Raw genomic sequence first — 24,446 nt, forward strand, 5'->3', positions numbered from 1 at the left:
GCATATCTGCTGTGAGATATAACTCACTGTCTGTCATCATCTGTCAGGTCCATTAACCTAGCTTTTTGTCTGTTATTGATCCACCCACTTATCTTCCATTTCTCCACCCCTGCTGCTATTCACATTTATAACTAAACCTAATTGCTGATGTCAGTACAGTGTTTCAGTTGAGGGCAGGGATCCTCTGGGAGAGTAAATTGGTGAATTGTGACCATCTGGAACAATCTTTGACCTTTGACCAAGCCAATAAAGGTCAGGGGGCGACATGTGAAGGCTGATTGTGGCCAATCTCTAGTTTGTTTGTTGACTGGAGTGCAAACATTGCAATACAGGGGAAAAGTACGAGATTTGGTCTTTAATAATAATTAAACTGTCCCTGGACAAGTCGAAACGGGAAACATGTGGTGAGTTGGAAAGAATTCCTCATATAATAGATATGCTTAATGCGTTTGCAATGCTGCAAGTGTAGCATTTCAGTCCTAAGTATGTTCTTCTTTATTTGAAGTAAACATAGGCACAAAGCAACATAAGAAATGGGAGCAGGAGTAGGCCATCCGGCCCTTCGAGCCTGCTCTGCCATTCAATAAGATGGTGGCTGATCTCTCTGTGGCCTTAGCTCCACTTACCCATCCTCTCGCTGTAACCCTTCATTCCTTTATTGATTAAAAAAAAACTATCTTAGCTTTAAAAAACATTGACTGAAGGAGCATCAACTACTTCACTGGACTGGGCAAGGAATTCCATTGATTCACAACCCTCTGTGTGAAGGAGTTCCTTTTTAACTCAGTCCTAAATCTGCTCCTGCTAATTTTGAGGCTACACCGTCTTGTCCTAGTTTCACCTGCCAATGGAAACATCCTCTCTACATCTATCTTATCTATTCCCTTCATAATTTTGTATGTTTCTGTTAGATTCCCCCCCCCCCCCCCCCTCATTCTTCTGAATTCCAAGGAAAATCATCACAACCTACTCATAAGCCAACCCCCTCAACTCCGGAATCAACCCAGTGAACCTCCTCTGCACCCCCTCCAGTGCCAGTACATCCTTTCTCAAGTAAGGAGACCAAAACTGCACACAGTACTCCAGCAGTGGAACCTGCAGTGCTGGCCCCAATGTAGTGCTGCATTCAGTCAGTCTGCAGAGAAAACAGAGGCTCTTGATTCACTCAGACTAGTGAACGAACAGGGAGAGTGTCCAAATGAGAGCAAACTGTTGGTAAGAAGGTGTGTGTTTTTAAAATGAAGCACATCACCCAATGTGGGGTTGGAACACATAACTCTGAAACTCATGCTCAACCGACTGAGCTAACCAAGCCCTCATACTATCTCTCATTGCTGCCTTGGTGTAGTCAATTTGTTTCCCCTATTTGCCCCAGTGATTTTTTTTCTTGTTTCAAATGTAAAAGTGCTGCTGCTTGAAATCGGAAATTAAAACCATCATTAAAACTCATTCAGGCTCCTCCTCCTGCTGCTGTTGGGGAACCTGCAATTAACCCCCCTCCCATACACTCACTGCAAACACTCACAACCTGCAGCATTCACACGCAGCTCTCAGCACCGCCCCACTGGCTAAACTCTCTCTCTCTCGCACACACACATACACACACAGAAACAGAGAGAGGCAGACACGCACACATACAGAGAAACAGAGAGAAAAAGAAAGACAGAGAGGGGTCCGGGGGTGATACACAGAGAGAACAGGGACAGAGAGTGGGAGAAAGATACAGAGAAAGAGACTCTCATTATCTATACAAAAGAGCTGCTTCGATGTTGTTTCCGTAGTGTAGTGGTAATTATGTTGCTTCACATGTCAAAGGTCCCCTAGGTCGGAATATTAAGCCTTGCTTCCTTCTTCCTCAGGATTCTGGTCAAAGTTCACATACTGTATTGTTACTCATTGTCCTGACAACCAGCCGTTCAATCCAGAATTGTCATGGAATGCTTCCCACTTGATGGGGGCAATCCAACAGCACTCAAGAAGCTCGACACCATCCAGCTCTCACTTGATTGGCACCACATCCACAAACATCCACTCCCTCCACCACCAAAGCTCAGTAGCAGCAGCGTGTACCATTTACAAGAGACACTGCGGAAATTCACCAAAGATCCTCAGACAGCATCTTTGAATGTATCATCTAGGAGGAGAAGGGCAACAAACACATCATCCCCTGCAGGTTCCCCTCTGAGCCACTCCCACCTGACTTGGAAATATAAGCAAGGAACAGGAGAATCGATGTTTCGGGCATAAGCCCTTCATCAGGAATGAGGAAAGTGTGTCCAGCAGGCTAAGATAAAAGGTAGGGAGGAGGGACGTGGGGGAGGGGTGTTGGAAATGCGATAGGTGGAAGGAGGTCAAGGTGAGGGTGATAGGCTGGAGTGGGGTGGGGGCGGAGAGGTCAGGAAGAGGATTGCAGGTTAGGAAGGCGGTGCTGAGTTCGAGGGATTTGACTGAGACAAGGTGGGGGGAGGGGAAATGAGGAAACTGGAGAAATCTGAGTTCATCCCTTGTGGTTGGAGGCGCTCTCCCTCCAACCGTCGTGTTGCTATGGAGGAAGAGCGCCTCATCTTCCGCCTAGGAACCCTCCGACCACAAGGGATGAACTCAGATTTCTCCAGTTTCCTCATTTCCCCTCCCCCCACCTTGTCTCAGTCAAATCCCTCGAACTCAGCACCGCCTTCCTAACCTGCAATCCTCTTCCTGACCTCTCCACCCCCACCCCACTCCGGCCTATCACCCTGACCTTGACCTCCTTCCACCTATCGCATTTCCAAAGCCCCTCCCCCAAGTCCCTCTTCCCTACCTTTTATCTTAGCCTGCTGGACACACTTTCCTCATTCCTGAAGAAGGGCTTATGCCTGAAACGCCGATTCTCCTGTTCCTTGGATGCTGCCTGACCTGCTGCGCTTTTCCAGCAACACATTTTCAGCTCTGATCTCCAGCATCTGCAGTCCTCACTTTCCCCCTGGAAGTATATCCGCCATTCTTTCAGTGTCGCTGGGTCAGAATCCAGTAACTCCATCTCTAACTGTACTGTGTGGGCGTCCCTACACCATATGGATTGCAGCAGTTCAAGAAGGCAGCTTACGTCTACCGTCGCAGGGGACAACTAGGGATGAGCAATCAATACGGGGCGCAGCCAGCGATGGCCACTTCCCATGAGTAAATAATAAGAACATATTGGGTGGCCTGGGACCAGAATTGCACTGGAACCAATACATCACCAGGGCTAGTGTTGCACTGAGGGTCAGTACTGCATTGGGGTTATTGTTGCACTGAGGGTCAGTATTTCACTGGAGTTAGTGTTGCACTGAGGGTCAGTATTTCACTGGGGTTAGTGTTGCACTGAGGATCAGTATTTCACTGGGGTTAGTGTTGCTCTGAGGGTCAGTATTTCACTGGGGCTAGTGTTGCACTGAGGGTCAGTATTTCACTGGGGTTAGTTGCACTGTGGGTCAGTATTTCACTGGAGCTAGTGTTGCTCTGAGAGTCAGTATTTCACTGGGGTTAGTGTTGCACTGAGGCTCAGTATTTCACTGGTGTTACTGTTGCACTGCGGGTCAGTATTTCACTGGAGCTAGCGTTGTACTGCGGGTCAGTATTTCACTGGTGTTACTATTGCACTGTGGGTCAGTATTTCACTGGGGTTAGTATTTCACTGGAGCTTGTGTTGCTCTCAGGGTCAGTATTTCACTGGGGCTAGTGTTGCACTGATGGTCAATATTTCACTGAGGTTAGTGTTGCACTGAGGGTCAGTATTTCACTGGGGTTAGTGTTGCACTAAGGTCAGTATTTCACTGGGGTTAGTGTTGCACTGAGGGTCAGTATTTCACTGGGGTTAGTTTTGCACTGAGGGTCAGTATTTCACTGGGGTTAGTGTTGCACTGAGGGTCAGTATTTCACTGCGATTAGTGTTGCACTGAGGATCAGTATTTCACTGGAGCTGGTGTTGCACTGACGGTCAGTATTTCACTGGTATTTGTATTGCACTGAGGGTCAGTATTTCACTGGGGTTAGTGTTGCACTGAGGGTCAGTATTGAACTGGGAAGAATTGACTTTAATTTCTGTGCTCAGGCTCTGGAGGGGGCATGGGGAATGGTGTGTGTTGGGGGAGCATGACCTAGGAACCCTGGGGTTCTGAGATATGAGATGTAGCAGTGACGAATATTAATGGAGAGTCATGGTGTTTGCGAATCTTTTCTAATAATTCACCATTTTCAAAATGCCGGTTACTGGAGTCAGAACATTTGCTGGACCAAATATTCGGACTTCCAAAAAACATATATGTGCATATGTTAGTTTCTTTCATGGAATTGATGAGTCCTGTGACATCAGTCCTGTGAAGATGATTATCACGGGCCTATGTTATGAGGAGAGATTAAGCAGTTTACGCCTACACTCTCTGGAAATTAGTAAAATAAGAGGAGATCTAACTGAGGTCTATAAGATGCAAAAGGCAATTGACAAAGTAGACATAGAAGGGATGTTTTCTCATGTGGAGCAATTTAGAACGAGAGGTCACAGTTTTAGGATAATGGGCAGCAGATTTCAAACAGAGATGAGGAGGAACTGCTTCTCTCAAAGAGTTGGAGTATATGGAATTCACTCCCCCAGAGTGTGAGTGACACTGAGTAAATTTATGGAGGAGATAAAGCGGATTTTTAATTCGCAAAGGATTGAAGGGTTATGGAGAGAGAGCAAGTGGAGTTGGTTCTGAGATTCGATCAGCCATGATCATATTAAATGGTCAGAGAGTGTCAAGGGGGCAAGAATGAACTAAAGTGACATAAAGCCAGAAAGGGTAGTATTAAACCAGACAGAAAGTCTCCTCTGGGTTGCTCAGTTATTTACAGAACAGAGGATTCCAATGTCTGCCTCCTGTATTATAAACCAAGTATGCTGGCAGTCTCTCTTTACAAGTGCTCTTGTAAACAATACTTTGGCATCATAAGAATGACGTTTATTGTCACAGGCAGTAAAAAGATTGTAATGTTGCCGCTAATGGCGTTATCTTAGCGCCAAGCTGCCTAGGTACAGATACTTATGTATTTGGTATAAAATTGAAAGAATAATAATTAAAAGTCCAATGTAAGAATAAAAAGGACTGACAGTCTTTCCCATCCCAGTCTGCACCAGCACCAAGCCTCCAGACTGCACTGGGCCAGGTCTCCGGACCATGCCAGGGTTCACGACCTCACTTCCAAACCACAAGGGAATTGTCTCCCCGTGCAGGTCTCCAGTCCAGGACCTGTCTCCCCGCACCAGCCTCCAGTCCAGGACCTGTCTCCCCGCACCCGTCTTCAGTCCAGGACCCGTCTCCCAGCACCAGCCTCCAGTCCAGGACACCCTTCCCCACACCGGCCTCCAGTCCGGGACTCCTCTCCCCACACCAGCCTCCAGACCGAGAATCCCCTCCCCCACACCAGCCTTTAGTCCGGGACTCCCCTCCCCCATACCAGGCTCCAGACCGAGACTCCCCTCCCCCACACCGACCTCCAGTCCGGAACTCCTCTCCCTACACCAGCCACCAAACCGAGACTCCCCTCCCCCACACCGGCCTCTAGTCTGGGACACCCCTCCCCCACACCAGCCTCCAGACCGAGACTCCCCTCCCCCACACCGACCTCCAGTCCGGGACTCCTCTCCCCACACCAGCCTCCAGTCGGAGACTCCCCTCCCCCACACCGGCCTCTAGTCCGGGACTCCCCTCCCCCACACCAGCCTCCAGTCGGAGACTCCCCTCCCCCACACCGGCCTCTAGTCTGGGACCCCCCTCCCCCACACCAGCCTCCAGACTGAGACTCCCCTCCCCACACCGGCCTCTAGTCCGGGACTCCCCTCCCCCACACCAGCCTCCAGTCGGAGACTCCCGTCCCCCACACCAGCCTCCAGTCGGAGACTCCCGTCCCCCACACCAGCCTCCAGTCCGGGACTCCCCTCCCCACACCGGCCTCTAGTCCGGGACTCCCCTCCCCCACACCAGCCTCCAGTCAGAGACTCCCCTCCCCCACATCACCCTCCTGTCTGGGACTCCCCTCCCCCAAACCACCCTCCAGCCTGGGATTCCCCTCCCCCACACCAGCCTCCAGTCGGAGACTCCCCTCCCCCACACCACCCTCCTGTCTGGGACTCCCCTCCCCCACACCGCCCTCCAGCCTGGGACTCCCCTCCCCCAAACCAGCCTCCAGTCAGAGACTCCCCTCCCCCACACCAGCCTTCAGTTGGAGACTCCCCTCCCCCACACCAGCCTCCAGTCGGAGACTCCACTCCCCCACACCACCCTCCTGTCTGGGACTCCCCTCCCCCATATCACCCTCCAGCCTGGGACTACCCTCCCCCACACCAGCCTCCAGTCGGAGACTCCCCTCCCCCACACCAGCCTCCTCCTCCACACTACCCTCCAGCCTGGGACTCCCCTCCTCCACACCAGCCTCCAGTCGGAGACTCCCCTCCCCCACACCAGCCTTCAGTTGGAGACTCCCCTCCCCCACACCAGCCTCCAGTCGGAGACTCCCCTCCCCCACACCAGTCTATGCGTTCTCCAAATAATCCAATTCATATGTAATTTGAGCATCAGAGGCTGAGTGGTGACCTTACGGAGGTTTATAAAATCATGTGGGGCATGGATAGAATAAATAGACAGTGTCTTTTCCCTGCGGTGGGAGAGTCCAGAGCTAGAGGGTATAGGTTTAGATTGAGAGTGGAAAGATATAAAAGGGACCTAAGGAGCAACTTTTTCATGCACAGGGTGGTACGTGTATGGAATGAGCTGTCAGAGGATGTGGTGGAGGCTGGTACAATTACAGCATTTAAGAGGCATGTGAATGGGTATATGAATAGGAAGGATTTAGAGGGATATAGGCCAAGTGCTAACAAATGGGCGTAGATTAGTTTAGGATATCTGGTCAGCATGGATGAGTTCGACTGAAGGGTCTGTTTCCGTGCTGTACATCTCTATGACTCTATGACTCCAACTGATTGGCCACAGGTCATCTGCTTTGATCTTGCTGGTAATTCCTGCATCCTGCGCCATTCAGCTGGAGCAACCTTCCGGAGAGTTCTTTTCCCCGAATCACCCTCTGCAATATCCAGCGTTCAGCAATAAGACCTGGGACATCTCTGCACCACAAGGTTACGTCGTGAAAGTTTATATCCCTTACTTGGACATTGAGCGATCGGAAGGATGTCAGAGCAGCTACTTACAGGTACAGTGAGACACAGAAACAATTGGCCAAGATTACACTGGGCCTGCTAAACTTGTAATATCACAAACTACCATATATTGCTAAGCCTTGTATGGTGCAGAAGTAATGTCTCTACCTCTGAGCCACAAGAGCTGTGTTCAAATCCCACCTGCTCCAAAGTGTGCTAAAGCATCTCTACTGTGTTTTGCTCTGAGGTAGGTTAAGTTTTGTTGAGCTGTGAGATATGGACCATAGGCATATAGATGGAATTAAGCCACAGACTATCTCACTGAAAGATGGAACAGATTTAGGGTGGGAGGGGAAATATTTAAAAGGGACCTAAAGGGCAACATTTTCATGCACAGGTTGGTGCATGTATGGAATGAGCTGCCAGAGCAAGTGGTGAAGCCTGGTACAATTACAGCATTTAAAAGACATCTGGATGGGTATATGAATAGGAAAGGTTTAGAGGGGTATGGGCCAAGTGCTGGCAAATGGGAGTAGACTAGATTAGGATATCTGGTCGGCATGGATGAGTTGGGCCAAATTGCCTGTTTCCATGACTCTCTATGACTCTCTGACTCTAATTACCAGATATTTACCTCTTCCCTTTAGAATAGAGAAAGTTAAGAAGTTACCTCATGGAGACAATTAAGATCGGATGACAACGCGGGTTAGGCTTAAAAATGATGTTCTGTTTGTGTAAGAGACCCGAACTGAGGGGTCCTCTATAAAAGTCAGTCCCGAATTAATCCGCTGGGGAATTTGAACAAGAATCCTTCAATTCAGGGAGCCCAGCCTGTGTGGGAATGTAAATGTCAGTGTAGGCCATTTGGGCTGAATGGCCTGGTACACTGCTGTAAATAAGATGTAACCCGATATACCTTCATGGATTATTGTTCGTGCTGCAAAGGTTGATGTTCTGAGTACCATGGGGCCAAGATTTGTCACTTGGGGACGACATTATGAACAAACTGCAGAGACGTTAAGTAGCTGATTTTTTTGTGTCATAATGTCATACAGCACAGAAACAGGCCCTTTGGTCCTGCCAGTCCATGCCAAACATAATCCCAGACTAAATCAATCCTATCTGTCTGTGCTTGGTGCGTGTGCTTCCAAACATTTCCTTTCATGTACTTATCTAAATGTCTTTTAAATGTTGTAACTGTTGTAAATCCCCAAGACCTGATCAGGTGTACCCTAGAACTCTGTGAGAAACTATGGAAGTGATTGCTGGGCCCCTTGCTGAGATATTTATATCATCGATAGTGACAGGTGAGGTGCTAGAAGACTGGAGGTTGGCTAAAGTGGAACCACTGTTTAAGAAGGGTGGTAAAGACAAGCCAGGGAGCTAGAGACCAGTGAGCCTGACCTTGGTGGTGGGCAAGTTGTTGGAGGGAATCGTGAGGGACAGAATGTATATGTATTTGGAAAGGCAAGGACTGATTAGGGATAGTCAACATGGATTTGTGCGTGGGCAGTCATGTCTCACAAACTTGATTGAGTTTTTTGAAAAAGTAACAAAGAGGATTGATGAGTGCAGAGTGGTAGATGTGATCTGTATGGACTTCAGTAAGGCGTTCAACAAGATTCCCCATGGAGACCGATTAGCAAGGTTAGATCTCATGGAATATAGGGAGAACTAGCCATTTGGATACAGAACTGGCTAAAAGGTAGAAGACAGAGGGTGGTGGTGGAAGGTTGTTTTTCAGACTGGAGGCCTGTGACCAGTGGAGTGCCACAAGGATCGGTGCTGGGCCCTCTACTTTTTGTCATTTAAATAAATGATTTGGATGTGAGCTTAAGAGATACAGTTAGTAAGTTTGCAGATGACACCAAAATTGGAGGTGCAGTAGTTACCTCAGATTACAACAGGATCTGGACCACATGGGCCAATGGGCTGAGAAGTGGCAGATGAAGTTTAATTTAGATAAATGCGATGTGCTGTATTTTGGGAAAGCAAATCTTAGCAGGACCTATACACTTAATGGTAAGGTCCTAGGAAGTGTTGCTGAACAAAGAGACCTTGGAGTGCAGGTTCACAGCTCCTTGAAAATGGAGTTGCAGGTAGATAGGATAGTGAAGAAGGTGTTTTGTATGCTTTCCTTTATTGGTCAGAGTATTGACTTCAAGAGCTCACGAGGGCATGTTGCGGCTGTACAGGACATTGGTTAGGCCACTGTGGTAATATTGCATGCAATTCTGGTCTCCTTCCTATCGGAAAGATGTTTTGAAACTTGAAAGGGTTCAAAAAAGATTTACAAGGATGTTGCCAGGATTGGAGGATTTGAGCTATAGGGAGAGGCAGAACAGGCTGGGGCTGTTTTCCCTGGAGTGTCGGAGGCTGAGGGGTGAACTTATAGAGGTGTACAAAATTATGAGGGGCATGGATAGGGTAAATAGACAAAGTCTTTTCCCTGGGTTCGGGGAGTCCAGAATTAGAGGGCATAGGTTTAGGGTGAGAGAGGAAAGATATAAAAGAGACCTAAGGGGCAATTCTTTCATGCAGAGGGTGGTATGTGTATGGAATAAGCTGCCAAAGGAAGTGGTGGAGGCTGGTACAATTGCAACATTTTAGAGGCATTTGGATGGGTATATGAATAAGAAGGGTTTGGAGGGATATGGGCTGGGTGCTGGCAGGTGGGACTAGATTGAGTTGGGATATCTGGTCGGCATGGACGGGTTTGACTGAAGGGAATGTTTCCGCACAGTACATCTCTATAACTCTATGACTAAGAGGCCTCACCAATGTCCTGGACAACCTCAACATGACTTCCCAAAGCCAATACTCAAAGGACTGAGCAATGAAGGCAAACGTGCTAAACGCCTTCTTAACCACCTTGTTGCAATCTTCAAAGAATTATGTACTTGAGCCCCTAGGTCTCTCTATTCTACCAAACAACCCAAGGCCCAACTTTTAATTGTATATGTCTCACCCTTGTCTGTTTTACCAAAATGCAGCAGCTCACATTTATCTACATTGACCTCTGCAATTTTTCACCCATTGACCAAGACTCCTTTGTAATCTTAGATAACCTTCTTCACTGTCCACTATGCCACCAGTTTTTTTTTTGTCTTCTGCAAACCTATTAACCAGGCCTTTTCTCTCTTCTCGTCCAAATAATTTCTGTAAATCATCCGTAACCTCTGTATTTACTTCCCTTGTGGCATTGTGAATTGGAAGATTGGATTTTAAAAGCACCCAAGGCAAAGTGATAGGAACTTATCACCCATCTTTAATTGTCCAGAGGGGGTTGACAGTCAGGAAGCCAGAATAGCTGCTGTCCTTGCCCATCCCTGAGCACTCAGCAATGTGATGAACAGGAACAAGTTGTTAGTTGAATTCTACTATCTGCTAGTGGTGGGATGTGAACCGGCCACCACAGATGGCCCCCTGGATTAATATCCCAGTGACAATGCCATTAGGCCAGTGCTGAACAGCTGCTGTGCTTAGGTCTTGTAATGCTTTAGGACTAATGCTCCAACACCAACCAACAGATCCTTTCGGAGGGAAGGGAACTGGCCAAGCTGTGTGGCAGGTGGGAAGATGATGGTAGCAATCTGGAACAGTATGAATACTATTCCACCAGCAACACACTGAGTGCCTTGTTCACATCCAAGAATCTTGAATCCAAGCCGTTCACTGGATTTCTCGCCCTCTACTCCCGTGTCGGTAAGTCACCAAAATGTGCAGAGTCCAGAACCATTTTCTCTTTGTTGGATTACTCCATCGAGACCAGGCCATGGCAGCTCAAACCCAATGGCTCACGCAGCACAGGGTCCCAGGTTTGATTCCAGCCTTGGGCGACTGTCTGTGTGGAGTTTGCACATCCTCCCCGTGTTTGCGTGGGTTTTCCCCGGGTACTCTGGTTTCCTCCCATGTGATATGCAGTTTAAGTGAACTGGCCATGCTAAATTTCCCAAAGTGTTAGGTGCATCATTCAGAGGGAAACGGGACTGGATGCATTACTCTTTGGAGGGTCGGTGTGGACTTGTTGGGCTGAAGGGCCTGTTTACACACTGTAGGGACTCTATCTAAATCTGCAATATTTGGCTTTTGAAAGTGCAGTTGTTGTTGTAATTCAGCGATATCCCCCTGCCCCTTAAAGACGAGATAATTCCCTTTTCCCTTTTCTCTGTCTGACTTTAATGACTGGGCCCTGTCTCCACCCAGATATCAATGAGTGTGCTGTCGATGACCATGGGTGCAGCCATTACTGCGGGAACACCATTGGTAGCTACCACTGCTACTGCCCACGTGGTTTTGTCATTCAGAGCGATGCACGCACCTGCAAGAGTGAGTTTGCAACTGTTCAATATTTGCTTGAGATGTCTCCACAATGGCGTCGCGTCAATGTCTGGTCTGGTTCGGTCCTTTGTATCAACAGATAGCATCCAATGTTGACAATTCCATGACATGAAGTCGGGACGGTTCGCGGTATTTGTCACATCCTCAGTTTTTCATTGGTGCTCCGACCCAATGATGAGGGGGAATCGTCAGAGGAAGTGTCAAGCTCCCCTCCCAGCCTTTCCCCCGGCTTGGAAATATATCAGACATTCTTTCAGTGTTGTTGTATCAGAATCATGGAACTCCGTCTCTAAAGGCCCTGAATCTGGGTGTCCCTGCACCGCATGGGACTGCGGCGTTTCCAGAGGTCAGCTCACTCCGGCTTTCTTGAGGGGGCAGTTAGGGACGGGCTGCAAATGCTAGCCCAGTTAGTGATGCCTGGGTCTAAATAAAAGAAGTTTAAGCCAGCCCATGGGTGTGTAATTCATCGGAAGGAGGCAACACTAGCCTTGTACTTGACTACCGGTTTCTCAGCTAGAAGCTAAAACGGAGTGCAAAGCATTTCCAGGACAAAAGGAGGCCATTCAGCCCCTTCCTTACAATTCCCCCCTCCTCCATGTCTTCCTCCTTGGAATGAACCAATGCTATTAACCCCTACGACACCCTGTCGTGTTCTCACCTCTCACTGAGTGACAAGACTTCTGTTTGATGTTGTGCTGAGTTTGTTGTTAATGTCGCTGGAGAAACCGTGTGTAAAAAAGTGGGGGAGGGGGTGAGGTGGGCAAATTTTCTCCTTCCTGCCCCGCAGCTCAAGGCGCTGGCAGTCTCTCCTAGTCCAGCGAATGAGCTGGATACATCCTGACGTTATGGAGCGAACTAGGGGCCAAGTTTCATTCATACCCCCAACCTCCTCCTTTCTCCTTCACTGACCTACCCCAAAACCCACCCACCCATGAGGCCAGCTCGTCCCACTGCACAAAAACCCTGCATCCAATGAGGCCATTCAACCCAGCAAATCCAACTACCCAGCAATCCAGTCAGTCCCATTTCCACCCTCCTCCTCCCTAATTCCAGGATCATACCCCTCAACTGTCCATCCAATTTCCCTTAAATTGATCCCGCCTCATGCCTCCATTTCTCCGCATTAATGTCTTTTTACTCTTACAAAGGCTTCTAGCAATTGGATTTTCGTTTGTTGTCTTGAGTAAATGCTTCAATTATAGAGTCGAAAAGCATGGAAACAGATCCTTTGATCCAACTTGTCCATGCCAACCAGGCACCCCAACCTGACCATTTTGTCCATATCCCTCTCAACCCTTCCTATTCATATACTCATCCAGATGCCTTTTAAATGTTGTCATTGTACCAGCCTCCATCACTTCCAATGGCAGCTCGTTCCATACACGCACCACCCTCTGTGTGGAAAAAGTTGCCCCTTAAGTCACTTTTGAATCTTACCCTCTCACCTTAAACCTATGCCCTGTAGTTTTGGATTCCCCCAACCCACCATAAAGACTGGGGCTATTTACCCTATCCATGCCCCTCATGATTTTATAAACTTCCATAAGTTCACCCCTCAGTCTCTGATGCTCCAGGGAAAACATTCCCAGCCTTTGACCTCTCTCTCATGACCTTACAGAGGTTTATAAAATCATGAGGGGCATGGATAGGGTGAATAGCCAAAGTTTTTTCCCCAGGGTAGGGGAGTCCCAAACTAGAGGGCATAGGTTTAAGGTGAAAGTGTAAAGATTTAAAAGGGACCTGAGGGGCAGTTTTTTTCACACAGAGGGTAGTTTGCACAGAGGAACTGGTAGATGCAGGTACAGTTGCAACATTGAAAAGACATTTGGATGGGTACATGAATAGGAAAGGTTTAGAGGGATATGGGCCAAATACAGACAAATTGGGCTAGATTCGTTTGGGAAATCTGGTTGGCATAGACGAGTTGGACCGAAGGATCTGTTTTAATACTGCAGACTCAATGACTCTATTCAGCTCTCCCTGTAACTCAAGCCCTCCGGTCCTGGTAACATCCTTGTAAATCTTTTCTGCACTTTCTCAAGTTTAACAATATCCCTTATATTGAAGGGAGAGTAGAATTGAACACAGAATTCCAAAAGTGGCCTAACCAATGTCCTGCACGGTCGCAACATGACCTCCCAACTGCTATACTCAAAGCACTGACCAATAAAGGCAAGAGTACCAAATGCCTTCTTCACTATCCTATCTACCTGTGACTCCACCTTCTAGGATCTATGAACCTGCACCTCAAGGTCTCTTTGTTCGGCAACATGCCCCAGGACCATACCGTTAAGTGTATACGCCACTCCCTGATTGGCCTTACCAAAATGCAACACCTCACATTTATCCATCTGCCACTCCTCGGCCCATCGGCCCATCTGATCAAGGCCCCGTTGTACTCTGAGGTAGCCTTCTTCACTACGCCCCCAATTCTGTTTCAATATTTTCAGCTCCGTTTCTTCAGTTCCATTTCTCCTGTGACTCTGGCTCCAGCAGCGTGACTTTTTAAAACATGGACGGACGGCCTTGTGTTTCTACCTGCAGCTTCTTGTCATGTTTCGTCCACAGAAGTACACGTGTTTTGCCCCAATCGGGTTCTACAGAACAGTATCCTGGACCCCTCCTGGCCAAGGTTCGATGTTCGAGACACCGTGAAGGTGACCTGTGAACCAGGATATGAAATAGTCAAGGTGAGGGTCTAATATTGCCATCTGAAACATAGAAAGCAGGTGCAGGAGTAGGCCATTCGGCCCTTCGGGCCTGTACCACTTATTCCTGGTTGATCATGCAAACTCAGTATCCCATTCCCATTTTCCCTCCATTACCCCTCGATCTCTCTACCTGCAAGAGTCACGTCCAGTTCCCGTTTCAATATATGGAATGAACCAGCCCCAACGGCTTTCTGCGGGAGAGAATTCCATAGGTTCCCAACTTCCCGAGTGAAGAAATTCTCCCTCATCTCAATCTGGTCATTTGCTGAGGGATGCCTCCATATCCGTCCATTCACTCCTCTCCAATTATCTGCCAAAATGCCTCTTAAATGTTGCTATTGTATACCCCTCCACCATCCCTTCTAGCAGCATATTCGAGGCACTTAATTTGCCTCTCATAGGGCAGCTCAGTGATCAGCACTGCTGCCTCATGGCACCAGGGACCTGTGTTTGATGCCAGCCTCGGAGCGACTGTCTGCGTGGAGTTTGCATATTCGCCCCCTGTCTGCGTGGGGGTTTCCTCCGGGTGCTCTGGTTTCCTCCCACAGTCCAAAGATGTGCAGGTTAGGTGGACTGTCTGTGCTAAATTGCTGTAATATGGGGAATGCTGGGATAGACCAGGGAGTGGGCCTGGATGGCATGCTGTTTGAAGGTTTGATGTGGACTTGTTGGGCCGAATGGCCTGTCCCCACACAGTAACGATTCTATGACATAAACTTGCCCCCTCTTACCTTAAACCCATGTCCCTTAATAATTGCCATGTCTACCCCAGAAAAAAAAGACATGATTATCTAGGCCTCTTGTAATTTTGTAAACTTTTATCAGGTCACCCCTCAACCTCCAATATTCAAGCAAAAACAAACCAGTACCTCAGGGTCCCAGGTTCGATCCCAGCCTCAGGTGTGGAGTTTGCACATTCTCCCCGTGTCTGTGAGCGTTTCCTCCCACAGTTCAGAGATGTACAGGTTAGGGTCCATTGGCCACGCTAAATTGTCCCATAGTGTTCAGGGATATGTAAGTTAGGTGCAGAGGAAATGTAGGGGAATGGGTCTGGGTAGGTTACTCTTCAGAGGGTCAGTGTGGACTTGTTGGGCCAATATGGCTTATTTATACACTGTAGGGATTCTGTGGAACAACATAGCTAATACTCTCTCCAAAGACTCCACATCCTTCTGGTAATGTGGCAACCAGAGCTGTACACAATATTCCAAATGTGGCCCAACTAACGTGCTTATACAGCTGCAAGGTGACTTGTCAGCTTTTGTACTCAATACCCTGATTAAGGAATGCAAGTATGGCCTCCTTGACCACCTTATCCACTAGACATGTTCAAGGAACTGTGGATCTGTATACACTGATCACCCAGTATGTTAAATCTGAGTCTGAGATCTTAATCCTACTGTCGTGCAGATTGATGCAATGATGATATCACGAGGATGTCTGTTAATGGTACACTGTATACAAACAGTGACAACAAAGTGGAAAGGTTCAGGGAAGGGATTCTGAAGACTAGGGCCCAAACAGCTCAAGGCTCAGGCGCCATTGGTGGAGCGATGGGAAGCGAGGACCCACAAAAGGCCAGAGGAGGAGGAGGAGTGTGGAGATCTCGGAGGGTCGTGGGTCTTGTGCTGGAGGAAGAGGATGGGAACATGAGTTAATGTACAAACAAATGAACAAAATTAGGCCATTTGGCCCTTCAAGCCTGCAACCCCCCCTCCCGAGCCATTCCATGTGATCATGGCTTATCTGACTTTAATCTCACCTCTACGCTGTTAAATTTTCCAATGAAGTTAAGTTATACCAATTTATTCTTTCTTTTGTTGTATTTTACCTGATGTGTTTGAGTAAAGTGGGTTTTATTTCAATTCTGGTAGTTTGACCAAACAAATTGCATCCGGAACGTAACACCTTACACTTACCTTTACAATAAGAAAAAGTTAGGGTCCAGACTATTTTCTGAATATGTCTTGAGGAGGTTTGGACTAGTCAATAACAATTACTCGGGGGGAAATGTAGACTAATAGGGTATAGGGGAATGGGTCTGGGTGGGATACTCTTTGGAGGATCAGTGTGGACTTGTTAGGCCAAATGGCCTGTTTCAACACTGTAGGGATTCTATGATTAATTAACATCTTTGCACAAGTATGACCAATGCCATCAAACAAATGCAAAGATGGTTTTAGACTCAAAGCTAATGCGTTGTTATAACAATCTCTCTTAGGGATATCAGACAATCCCACACTTTTACGCAGAATGTCACGAAGATGGGACTTGGAAGACTCCGGATTACAGCTGCCAGCGTGAGTGGGCTTCCACATGAGTGAGAATGTCTTCCGTTTTATGCCATACCATCCAACCTATTAGCTGGCACTGTGAGAAACGTCAAAACTGCATTCAGCTTAGTGACGATCATCAAGACACCAGCAGTGGGAAGCCATCTCGTTCACTTATGTCCACCTTTGCCCTGTCCCAACCTTCCCAAATCAGTTGGTACTGAATAAGACCAGTGCTGTGTCTTCTAGCCCCACGTTGGGCGGCTGACCCATGATTGGCAAAGTAGGCATCCTCCAAGTGACTCCAGACTTACACACAACAATGTAGTTGGCTTTGGACTGCCCTAGTGAGCCACAGACTTCAACAGTCGTAAAATTCCTACGGTGTGGAAACAGGCCATTTGACCCATCCCAATCCTCCAAAGAGCATCCCACATAACTCCAACCCCCGACCTTAACCCTGTGACCCTGCATTTTCCATGGCTAACCCACACATTCCTAGACACTTTGGGACAATGTAGCACAGCCAATGCACCCTAACCTGCACATCCCTGGGCACTATGGGACAATTTGCAATGGCCAATCCACCCTAGCCTGCACATCCCTCAGCACTATGGGACAATTTGCAATGGCCAATTCACCCTAACCTGCACATCCCTGGGCATTATGGGACAATTTAGCACGGCCAATCCACCCTAACCTGCACATCCCTGGGCACTATGGGACAATTTAGCATGGCCAATCCACCCTAACCTGCACATCTCTGGACACTATGGGACAATTTAGCATGGCCAATCCACCCTAACCTGCACATCCCTGGGCACTATGGGGCAATTTAGCATGGCCAATCCATCCTAACCTGCACATCTCTGGACACTATGGGACAATTTAGCATGGCTGAAAATGTGTTGCTGGAAAAGCACAGCAGGTCAGGCAGCATCCAAGGAACAGGAAAATCGACGTTTCAGGCATAAGCCCTTCTTCCTGAAGAAGGGCTTATGCCCGAAACATCGATTCTCCTGTTCCTTGGATGCTGCCTGACCTGCTGTCCTTTTCCAGCAACACATTTTCAGCTCTGATCTCCAGCATCTGCAGTCCTCACATTCTCCTCGACAATTTAGCATGGCTAATCCACCTTAAACTGCACATCCCTGGACACTATGGGACAATTTAGCATGGCCAATCCACCCTAATCTACACATCTCAGGACACTTTGGGACAATTTAGCATGGCCGATCCACCCTAACATGCAGGTACCTGGACACTATGGGACAACATAGCACAGCCAATCCACCCTAACCTGCACATCCCTGGACACTACGGGACAACTTAGCATGGCCAACCCACCCTAAACTGCACATCCCTGGACACTATGGGACAACATAGCACAGCCAATCCACCCTAACCTGCACATCCCTGGACACTACGGGACAACTTAGCATGGCCAACCCACCCTAAACTGCACATCCCTGGACACTATGGTACAATTCAGCATGGCCAATCCACCCTTCCCTTTGGAGAACTATAGATCAGCAGAAATTGCTGGAAAAGCATCAGCAGGTCTGTGGAGAGAAATCAGAGTTACCATTTCAGGTTGAGTGACCCTTCCTCAGGACCGCAGCTGTGTATGAGCCAGACGTAAATATTTTCCCGATCACACCTGCTTGGGGATATAGCACCTTTTGAGCAGGTGGGGCTTGAATGCAGGTCTTGTGTTTGAGGGGAAGGGACACTATCACTGCACCACATGAGCAGGCAACATAAGTCAGCGGGCATTGTGAGAGATAAAAGTTGAGGTTCTGTATTGAAACACAACTAGCTAATCCAATAGCTCTGTTATATTTTCTGTTTACAGTTGTGGATTGTTCAGTTCCACCTTCAATTGAGAACGGGCAGTTTGTGTTTATTACGAAAGCCGCTGTGACCACCTACAAAGCTACAATTCGGTACCAGTGTGATGAGCCTTATTATCAGCTGCAGATAGACCATCATCGTGAGTCAAATCATTTTCAGGAGGAGTGGGTTGTTTTTATTTGAAAAGAGAGGAAATATTTTGAATGACACTGAAATAATATTGAATCCTAGAATAACATTTGCTATTGTTTAGTGTGAAGTTACAAGTTGTTGACATTCTGGCCATTCTGCCCACTGCTCCTGTGCTAGCTCTCTGTGACAGCAACTCTGCGCGTCACTCTTACCCCCTCCCCCACCTCATCCCCTGCGTCATCTTCCTCCTGATTTGATTTTATTTATTACTGTCACATGTACCGGGTTACAGTGCAAAGTATTGTTCTGCGTGCTAAGCAGACAGATCCTACCTGATAGAGGTGCATAAGATTCTGAGGGACACGGACAGGGTGGATAAAAAGGGTCAATAACCAGGGGGCAAAATGTTAAAATGAAAGGCAGAAGGGGGTTTCAGGAAGTGGTTTCTCACCCAGAGGGTGTGCCTGTGAAAGGGTTCCATGATGCACATTGTACAAGGGGTTCAAATTAAAACCAAATCTGGCAGAATGGTGTGGGACTACAATCCTTGACTCCGTCATTGACAAATGTGTACAATCTCTTGGCAGGAGACTTCCACTGCACAGCTGAAGCAACGTGGGAAAATAATGCGACAGGTCAAGATCTGCCGAAATGCACCCCAGGTAACCGAGGGGAGTGAATCCGTGGAATGCTTCACCACAGAGAGCTGTCGAAGCTGGGCATTCGAGGCTGAGATAGATTTTTAATCAGGAAGGGGATCAAGGGTTACTTCTGAAGAAGGGTCACCAAACTCTGTCCGCGAGGAGTTTGCATGTTCTCCCCGTGTCTGCCTGGGCTCTGTCCGGTTTCCTCCCACAGCCCAAAGGTGTGCAGATTGGGTGGATTGGCTGTCCAGGGGTGTGCAGACTAGGTGGGTTAACCATGTTTAAAAACCCCACATTAGGTTACATGGAGGCGCTGGGTCAGAGTGGGATGCTTTTTAGTGAGTTGGTGCAGACTTAATGGGCCGAATGGTCTCTTTCTGCACCATAGGGATTCTATGATTCCATAATTCCATGTTTCTAGGATTGCATGATTCCAAGATTCTATGATTCCATCATTCTATGATTCCATGATTCTTTCTAAGATTCTATGATTTCATTATTCTAAGATTCCATAGTTCTCTAATTCCATCATTCTATGATTCCATAGTTCTATCATTCTATGATTCCATGATTCTGTGATTCTATTACTCTACAATTCCATGATTCTATAATTCCATGCATCTATAATTGTACAGCTCCATGATTCTGTCATTCTACTATTCCATAATTCTATCATTTTGTGATTCTACGACATCATGATTCTACGACATCATGACTCCATGATTCTACAATTCTACAATTCCACGATTCTATCATTCGATGATTCCATAATTCTATGATTTGGTAATTCTATGACACGAAACGTTAGCGCTGCATTCTCTCTTTCTTCACAGATGCTACCAGAGCCCGCAGAGTTTCTCTGGCAGTTTCAGTTTTCCCCTTGAGATTTCCAGTGTTGGTTTTAATCATAGGGAAGTCGAGGGTGGCGGGAGAAAGGAGGCAGGGAGGTGGAGCTGGGGATGACCAGATGAGTCACTGGCTCTGACAATGGAGCAAATAGCCTGCTCTCATTCTCACGGCTTCCTGATGAAGAGTCTTATCTTTTCTCTCTCTCCTCCCTGTGTGTGTGTCTGTGTATCTGTGTGTGTGTCTGTGTATCTGTATCTGTGTGTGTCTGTGTATGTGTGTGTGTGTCTGTGTATGTCTGTGTGTATGTCTGTTTGTGTATCTGTGCCTGTGTGTCTTTGTATCTGTGTATGTGTGTCTGTGTGTGTCTGTGTGTGTCTGTGTGTCTCTGTGTATATGCATCTGTGTATGTGTGCCTGTGTGTGTACATGCGTCTGTGTATCTGTGAATGTGTGCCTGCGTGCGTGTGTGTCTGTGTGTGTATGTGCATCTATGTATCTGTGTCTGTGTGCCTATGTGTGCGTGTGTATCTATGTGTGTGTGTGCATGTGCGTCTGTGTATCTGTGTCTGTGTGCCTGTGTGTGTGTCTGTGTGTGTGCTTGTGTGTGTGTATATGCGCGTTTGTGTATCTGTGCCTGTGTGCCTGTGTGTGTGTATCTATGTGTGTGTGTTTGTGTGTGTGTGTATGTGCGTCTGTGTATCTGTGTGTCTTTGTATCTGTGTATGTGTGCCTGTGTATCTGTGTGTGTGTATCTGTGTGTCTCTGTGTATGTGCATCTGTGTATCTGTGCGTGTGTGCGTCTGTGTATCTGTGTCTGTGTGCCTATGTGTGTGTTTGCGTGTGTGTGTATGTGCGTCTGTGTATCTGTGTTTGTGTGCGTGTGTATGTGTGTCTGTGTATCTGTGCCTGTGTGCGTGTGTTTGTGTGTGTATGTGCGTCTGTGTATCTGTGTCTGTGTACCTATGTGTGTGTGTTTGTGTGTATGTGTGTCTGTGTATCTGTGTCTGTGTGCCTGTGTGTGTCTTTGTATCTGTGTATGTGTCTGTGTATCTGTGTGTCTCTGTGTATGTGCGTCTGTGTATCTGTGCCTGTGTGCGTATGTGTGTGTGCGTCTGTGTGCCTATGTGTGTGTGTGTTTGTGTGTGCGTCTGTGTATCTGTGTCTGTGTGCCCATGTGTGTGTGTGCATGTGCGTCTGTGTATCTGTGTGTGTGCGTGCGTGTGTGTCTGTGTGTGTGTGTGTCTGTGTGCCTATGTGTGTGTGTGTGCGTCTGTGTATCTGTGTCTGTGTGCCTGTGTTTGTATCTATGTGTGTGTGTGCATGTGCGTCTGTGTATCTGTGTGTGTGCCTGCGTGCGTGTGTGTCTGTGTGTGCGCGTGTGTGTGTGTCTGTGTATCTGTGTCTGTATGCCTACGTGTGTGTGTATCTATGTGTGCGTGTGCATGTGCGTCTGTATATCTGTGTGTGCCTGTGTGCGTGTGTCTGTGTGTGTGCGTGCGTGTGTGTGTCTGTGTATCTGTGTCTGTGTGCCTATGTGTGTGTGTTTGTGTGTGCATCTGTGTATCTGTGTCTGTGTACCTATGTGTGTGTGTGTATCTATGTGTGTGTGTGCATGTGCGTCTGTGTATCTGTGTGTGTGCCTGCATGCGTGTGTCTGTGTGTGTGCGTGTGTGTATCTGTGTCTGTGTGCCTATGTGTGTGTGTGTGTGTGTTGCAGTGTGTGGGAAGCCCAGTAACCCACTGGTCTTCGGTGAGAGGATCCTGAAGGGCTCGGTGGCGAAGAGGGGCAACTTCCCGTGGCAGGTGCTGTTCCAGAAACCCCGGGGGGCTGGGGCACTCATCTCAGACCAGTGGGTGCTGACAGCTGCCCATGTGGTCCACAGGATGTCGGGATTGTCCATGATCGCGGGTATCATCGACACCAGGAAGGCGAGCGAGGGCACGCGGCTATTCGCCGACGGGGTCTTCGTCCACCCGGGCTACCATCCCCCGCAGGACGACGCCTACGACTACAACAATGACGTGGCCCTTGTCCGCCTGAGGTCCAAGCTCCGGCTGGGAGCCGACCTGTCGCCCATCTGTCTGCCCGGCCGCGATGCCCGCCACGCCCTGCCCACCGGCAAGGTGGGGCTGGTCTCCGGCTGGGGGGTGACCGAGAACGACACGCTGCCCGAGCAGCTCATGTACGTCCGGCTGCCGGTCAGGGAGCTGAGCGAGTGCCGCGAAAAGACGGCCGGGCTCCGCGTCACCGTCACCGACAACATGATCTGCGCCGGCGACCAGTCGGGGGCGGACAGCTGCCAGGGTGACAGCGGGGGGGCCTTTGTCTTTGCCCGCCCCAAGCCCCGACGCAACGAGTTCTTCGTGGGCGGGGTGGTCTCATGGGGGGTCAACTGCGGCACGTTTGGCTTCTACACCAAGGTGGCCAACTACCTGGACTGGATCGAGAAAACGATGAGGGAGAATGAACCTCTTCCCTCGCCTAGCGCCGGGTCGCTGCCCTGAAGTCATGCTTCGGGGCCCGCGGTGAATTAAAACCTAAATGGCGTGCTCTCTCTGTGTGTGTGTGTGTGTGTGTGTCATCCCATGCTCCGCACACATTCGCGGTTTTGGGTGTGACCTGCCTGCACTGCATTCCTCTCTGGCCACTCTGTCCAAGTCCTCCTGTCACCTCCCCGCTTCCTGCACACTGCCCACCCCTCTGCCGAGAGTCATACAACACAGAAACAGACCCTTCGGTCCAACCAGTCCATACCGCAAATTAAACTAGCCCCACCTGCCTGTTCCTGGTCCATATCCTTCCTGTCTAAATGTCTCTTAAACATTGCAGTTGTCACCCACTGATTCCTCTGAAAGCTCATTCCACACACGGAGCACTCTCTAAAACCTTGCCCTTTATGTCTTTCTAAAATTTTTCTCCGCTCACCTTAAAAATATCCCCTACCATAGAGACAAGATAACTACAATTTTATCTTCTCGTTGCTTTACAAACTTCTACTAGGTTGCCTCTCCACTCCCTAAGCTCAAGTGATAAAGGTCCCAGCCTATCCAGCCCTTCCTTATAACTCAAACCTTCCATGCTTGGCAACATCCTGGTGAATCTCTTCTGAACCCCCTCTCCAGCTTAATAATATCCTTCCTATTAGCAGGGTGAGCTTTCTTAGTCTCATCTGCAGACTTCGTAACAATGCCTTCAGTTCCTTTATCCCAAATCTTTAATATAAACGTGAATAGTTGTGGTCCCAACACGGACCCTTGTGGAACCCCACTAGTCACTGCTGCCATCCTGAAAAAGACCTCTTCATACTTACTCTCTGTCTTCTGCCAGTCAGCCAATCCTCTATCCATGCCAGGACCTTGCCCAAAACACTATAGGCTCTTGTCTTATTTAGCATCCTACTATGTGGCACCTTGTCAAAGACCTTCTGGAAATCCAAACACATCACATCCACTAGCTCTCCTTTTGTCTAACTTGCTCGTTACCACCTCAAAGAAGACTAATAGATTTGACAGGCATGATCTGCCCTTGATGAAGCTGTGCTGACTCTGCCCTATTATACCATGCACTTCAAGTACTTTGTAATCTCATCGTTATAAATGGGCTCTAAATTTTTACCAATGACTGAGGTTAAACTAATGGTCCTATGATTTCCTGTCTTCTGCCTCCATTCCTTCTTAAGCACATAGACATGTGTACACACACTCTCACTCACTCACATTCACACATAAACATAGACACATACACATAGAGACATACATACATCCGCACACATTCACACATCCACACACATACACACACGGACATAAATCTCACAGACTCACATTCAATCTCACTTGCAAACATACACACCATTCTGATTTGGAAATACATCACTTCACTTTCAGTGTCTCTGTGTCAAAATCCTGGAACCCCCTCCATCATGGCACTGTGTGGGTGTCCCCACACCACACCGGACTACAGCGGTTCAAGAAGGCAGCTCACTTCCGATCTTCTCCAGGGGGCACTGTTGAATTAATCTTTATTGGTCTCTCTCTTTTTCACACACACACTCACACACAAATTCACAAACATACATTCACGTGCACACTCACACAGACAGCACATATATACACACATACACACAGATAAACACACACACACATAAGCACACACATACACACAGAGATACACATTCCCACACGCACACAGATTCTCACACACACAGGTACATATACATACACGCACCCTTTCTCTCTCTCTCTCACACACACACAGATATACACACACTCCCACATGGGAGCACATACACAATCCCTCTTTCCCAATAACTCTGCTTTTTTATATATATATTACTCCCAGGTATCTGTCAAACACCTTGCTAAAGTGTGCCTCTCAAACCGTTTCCAGCACCTTATCCAATGGGACATTCCGCAGACTGAAAGGTGGTGGGGTGGGGGGGTGGGAGGTCAGTCCATTTCACTCTCGATGTAACCAAAGCTGTGCTATCGACCTG

At 48.1% G+C, this 24,446-nt stretch overlaps 1 protein-coding gene across 1 annotated transcript; it reads left to right on the top strand.

The window, feature by feature from the left end:
- Nucleotides 1–270: 270 nt before the first annotated feature.
- On the top strand, nt 271–22,506 carry LOC122544386 (complement C1s subcomponent-like). The gene is made up of 9 exons (XM_043683631.2): nt 271–404; nt 6,987–7,203; nt 10,681–10,855; nt 11,357–11,479; nt 14,060–14,181; nt 16,424–16,502; nt 18,331–18,468; nt 19,049–19,123; nt 21,671–22,506. The coding sequence occupies exons 1-9, from the start codon at nt 400–402 to the stop codon at nt 22,456–22,458; spliced, it is 1,722 nt and encodes a 573-aa protein (XP_043539566.2). The 5' UTR covers nt 271–399; the 3' UTR covers nt 22,459–22,506.
- Nucleotides 22,507–24,446: the final 1,940 nt, after the last annotated feature.

This window comes from Chiloscyllium plagiosum, unplaced genomic scaffold (genome assembly GCF_037043375.1).
Source record: "Chiloscyllium plagiosum isolate Xiang-an unplaced genomic scaffold, Cpla_swu_hap1 HiC_scaffold_44, whole genome shotgun sequence".
In the NCBI taxonomy this organism is placed as follows: Eukaryota; Metazoa; Chordata; class Chondrichthyes; order Orectolobiformes; family Hemiscylliidae; genus Chiloscyllium; species Chiloscyllium plagiosum.

What these genes read in the sequence shown, in the direction of transcription:
- LOC122544386 (XM_043683631.2), top strand. An exon ending in GCTGCAGATAGACCATCATC is followed by an intron (nt 18,469 to 19,048) that starts GTGAGTCAAATC and finishes ATCTCTTGGCAG; the next exon opens with GAGACTTCCACTGCACAGCT. An exon ending in TCTGCCGAAATGCACCCCAG is followed by an intron (nt 19,124 to 21,670) that starts GTAACCGAGGGG and finishes TGTGTGTTGCAG; the next exon opens with TGTGTGGGAAGCCCAGTAAC.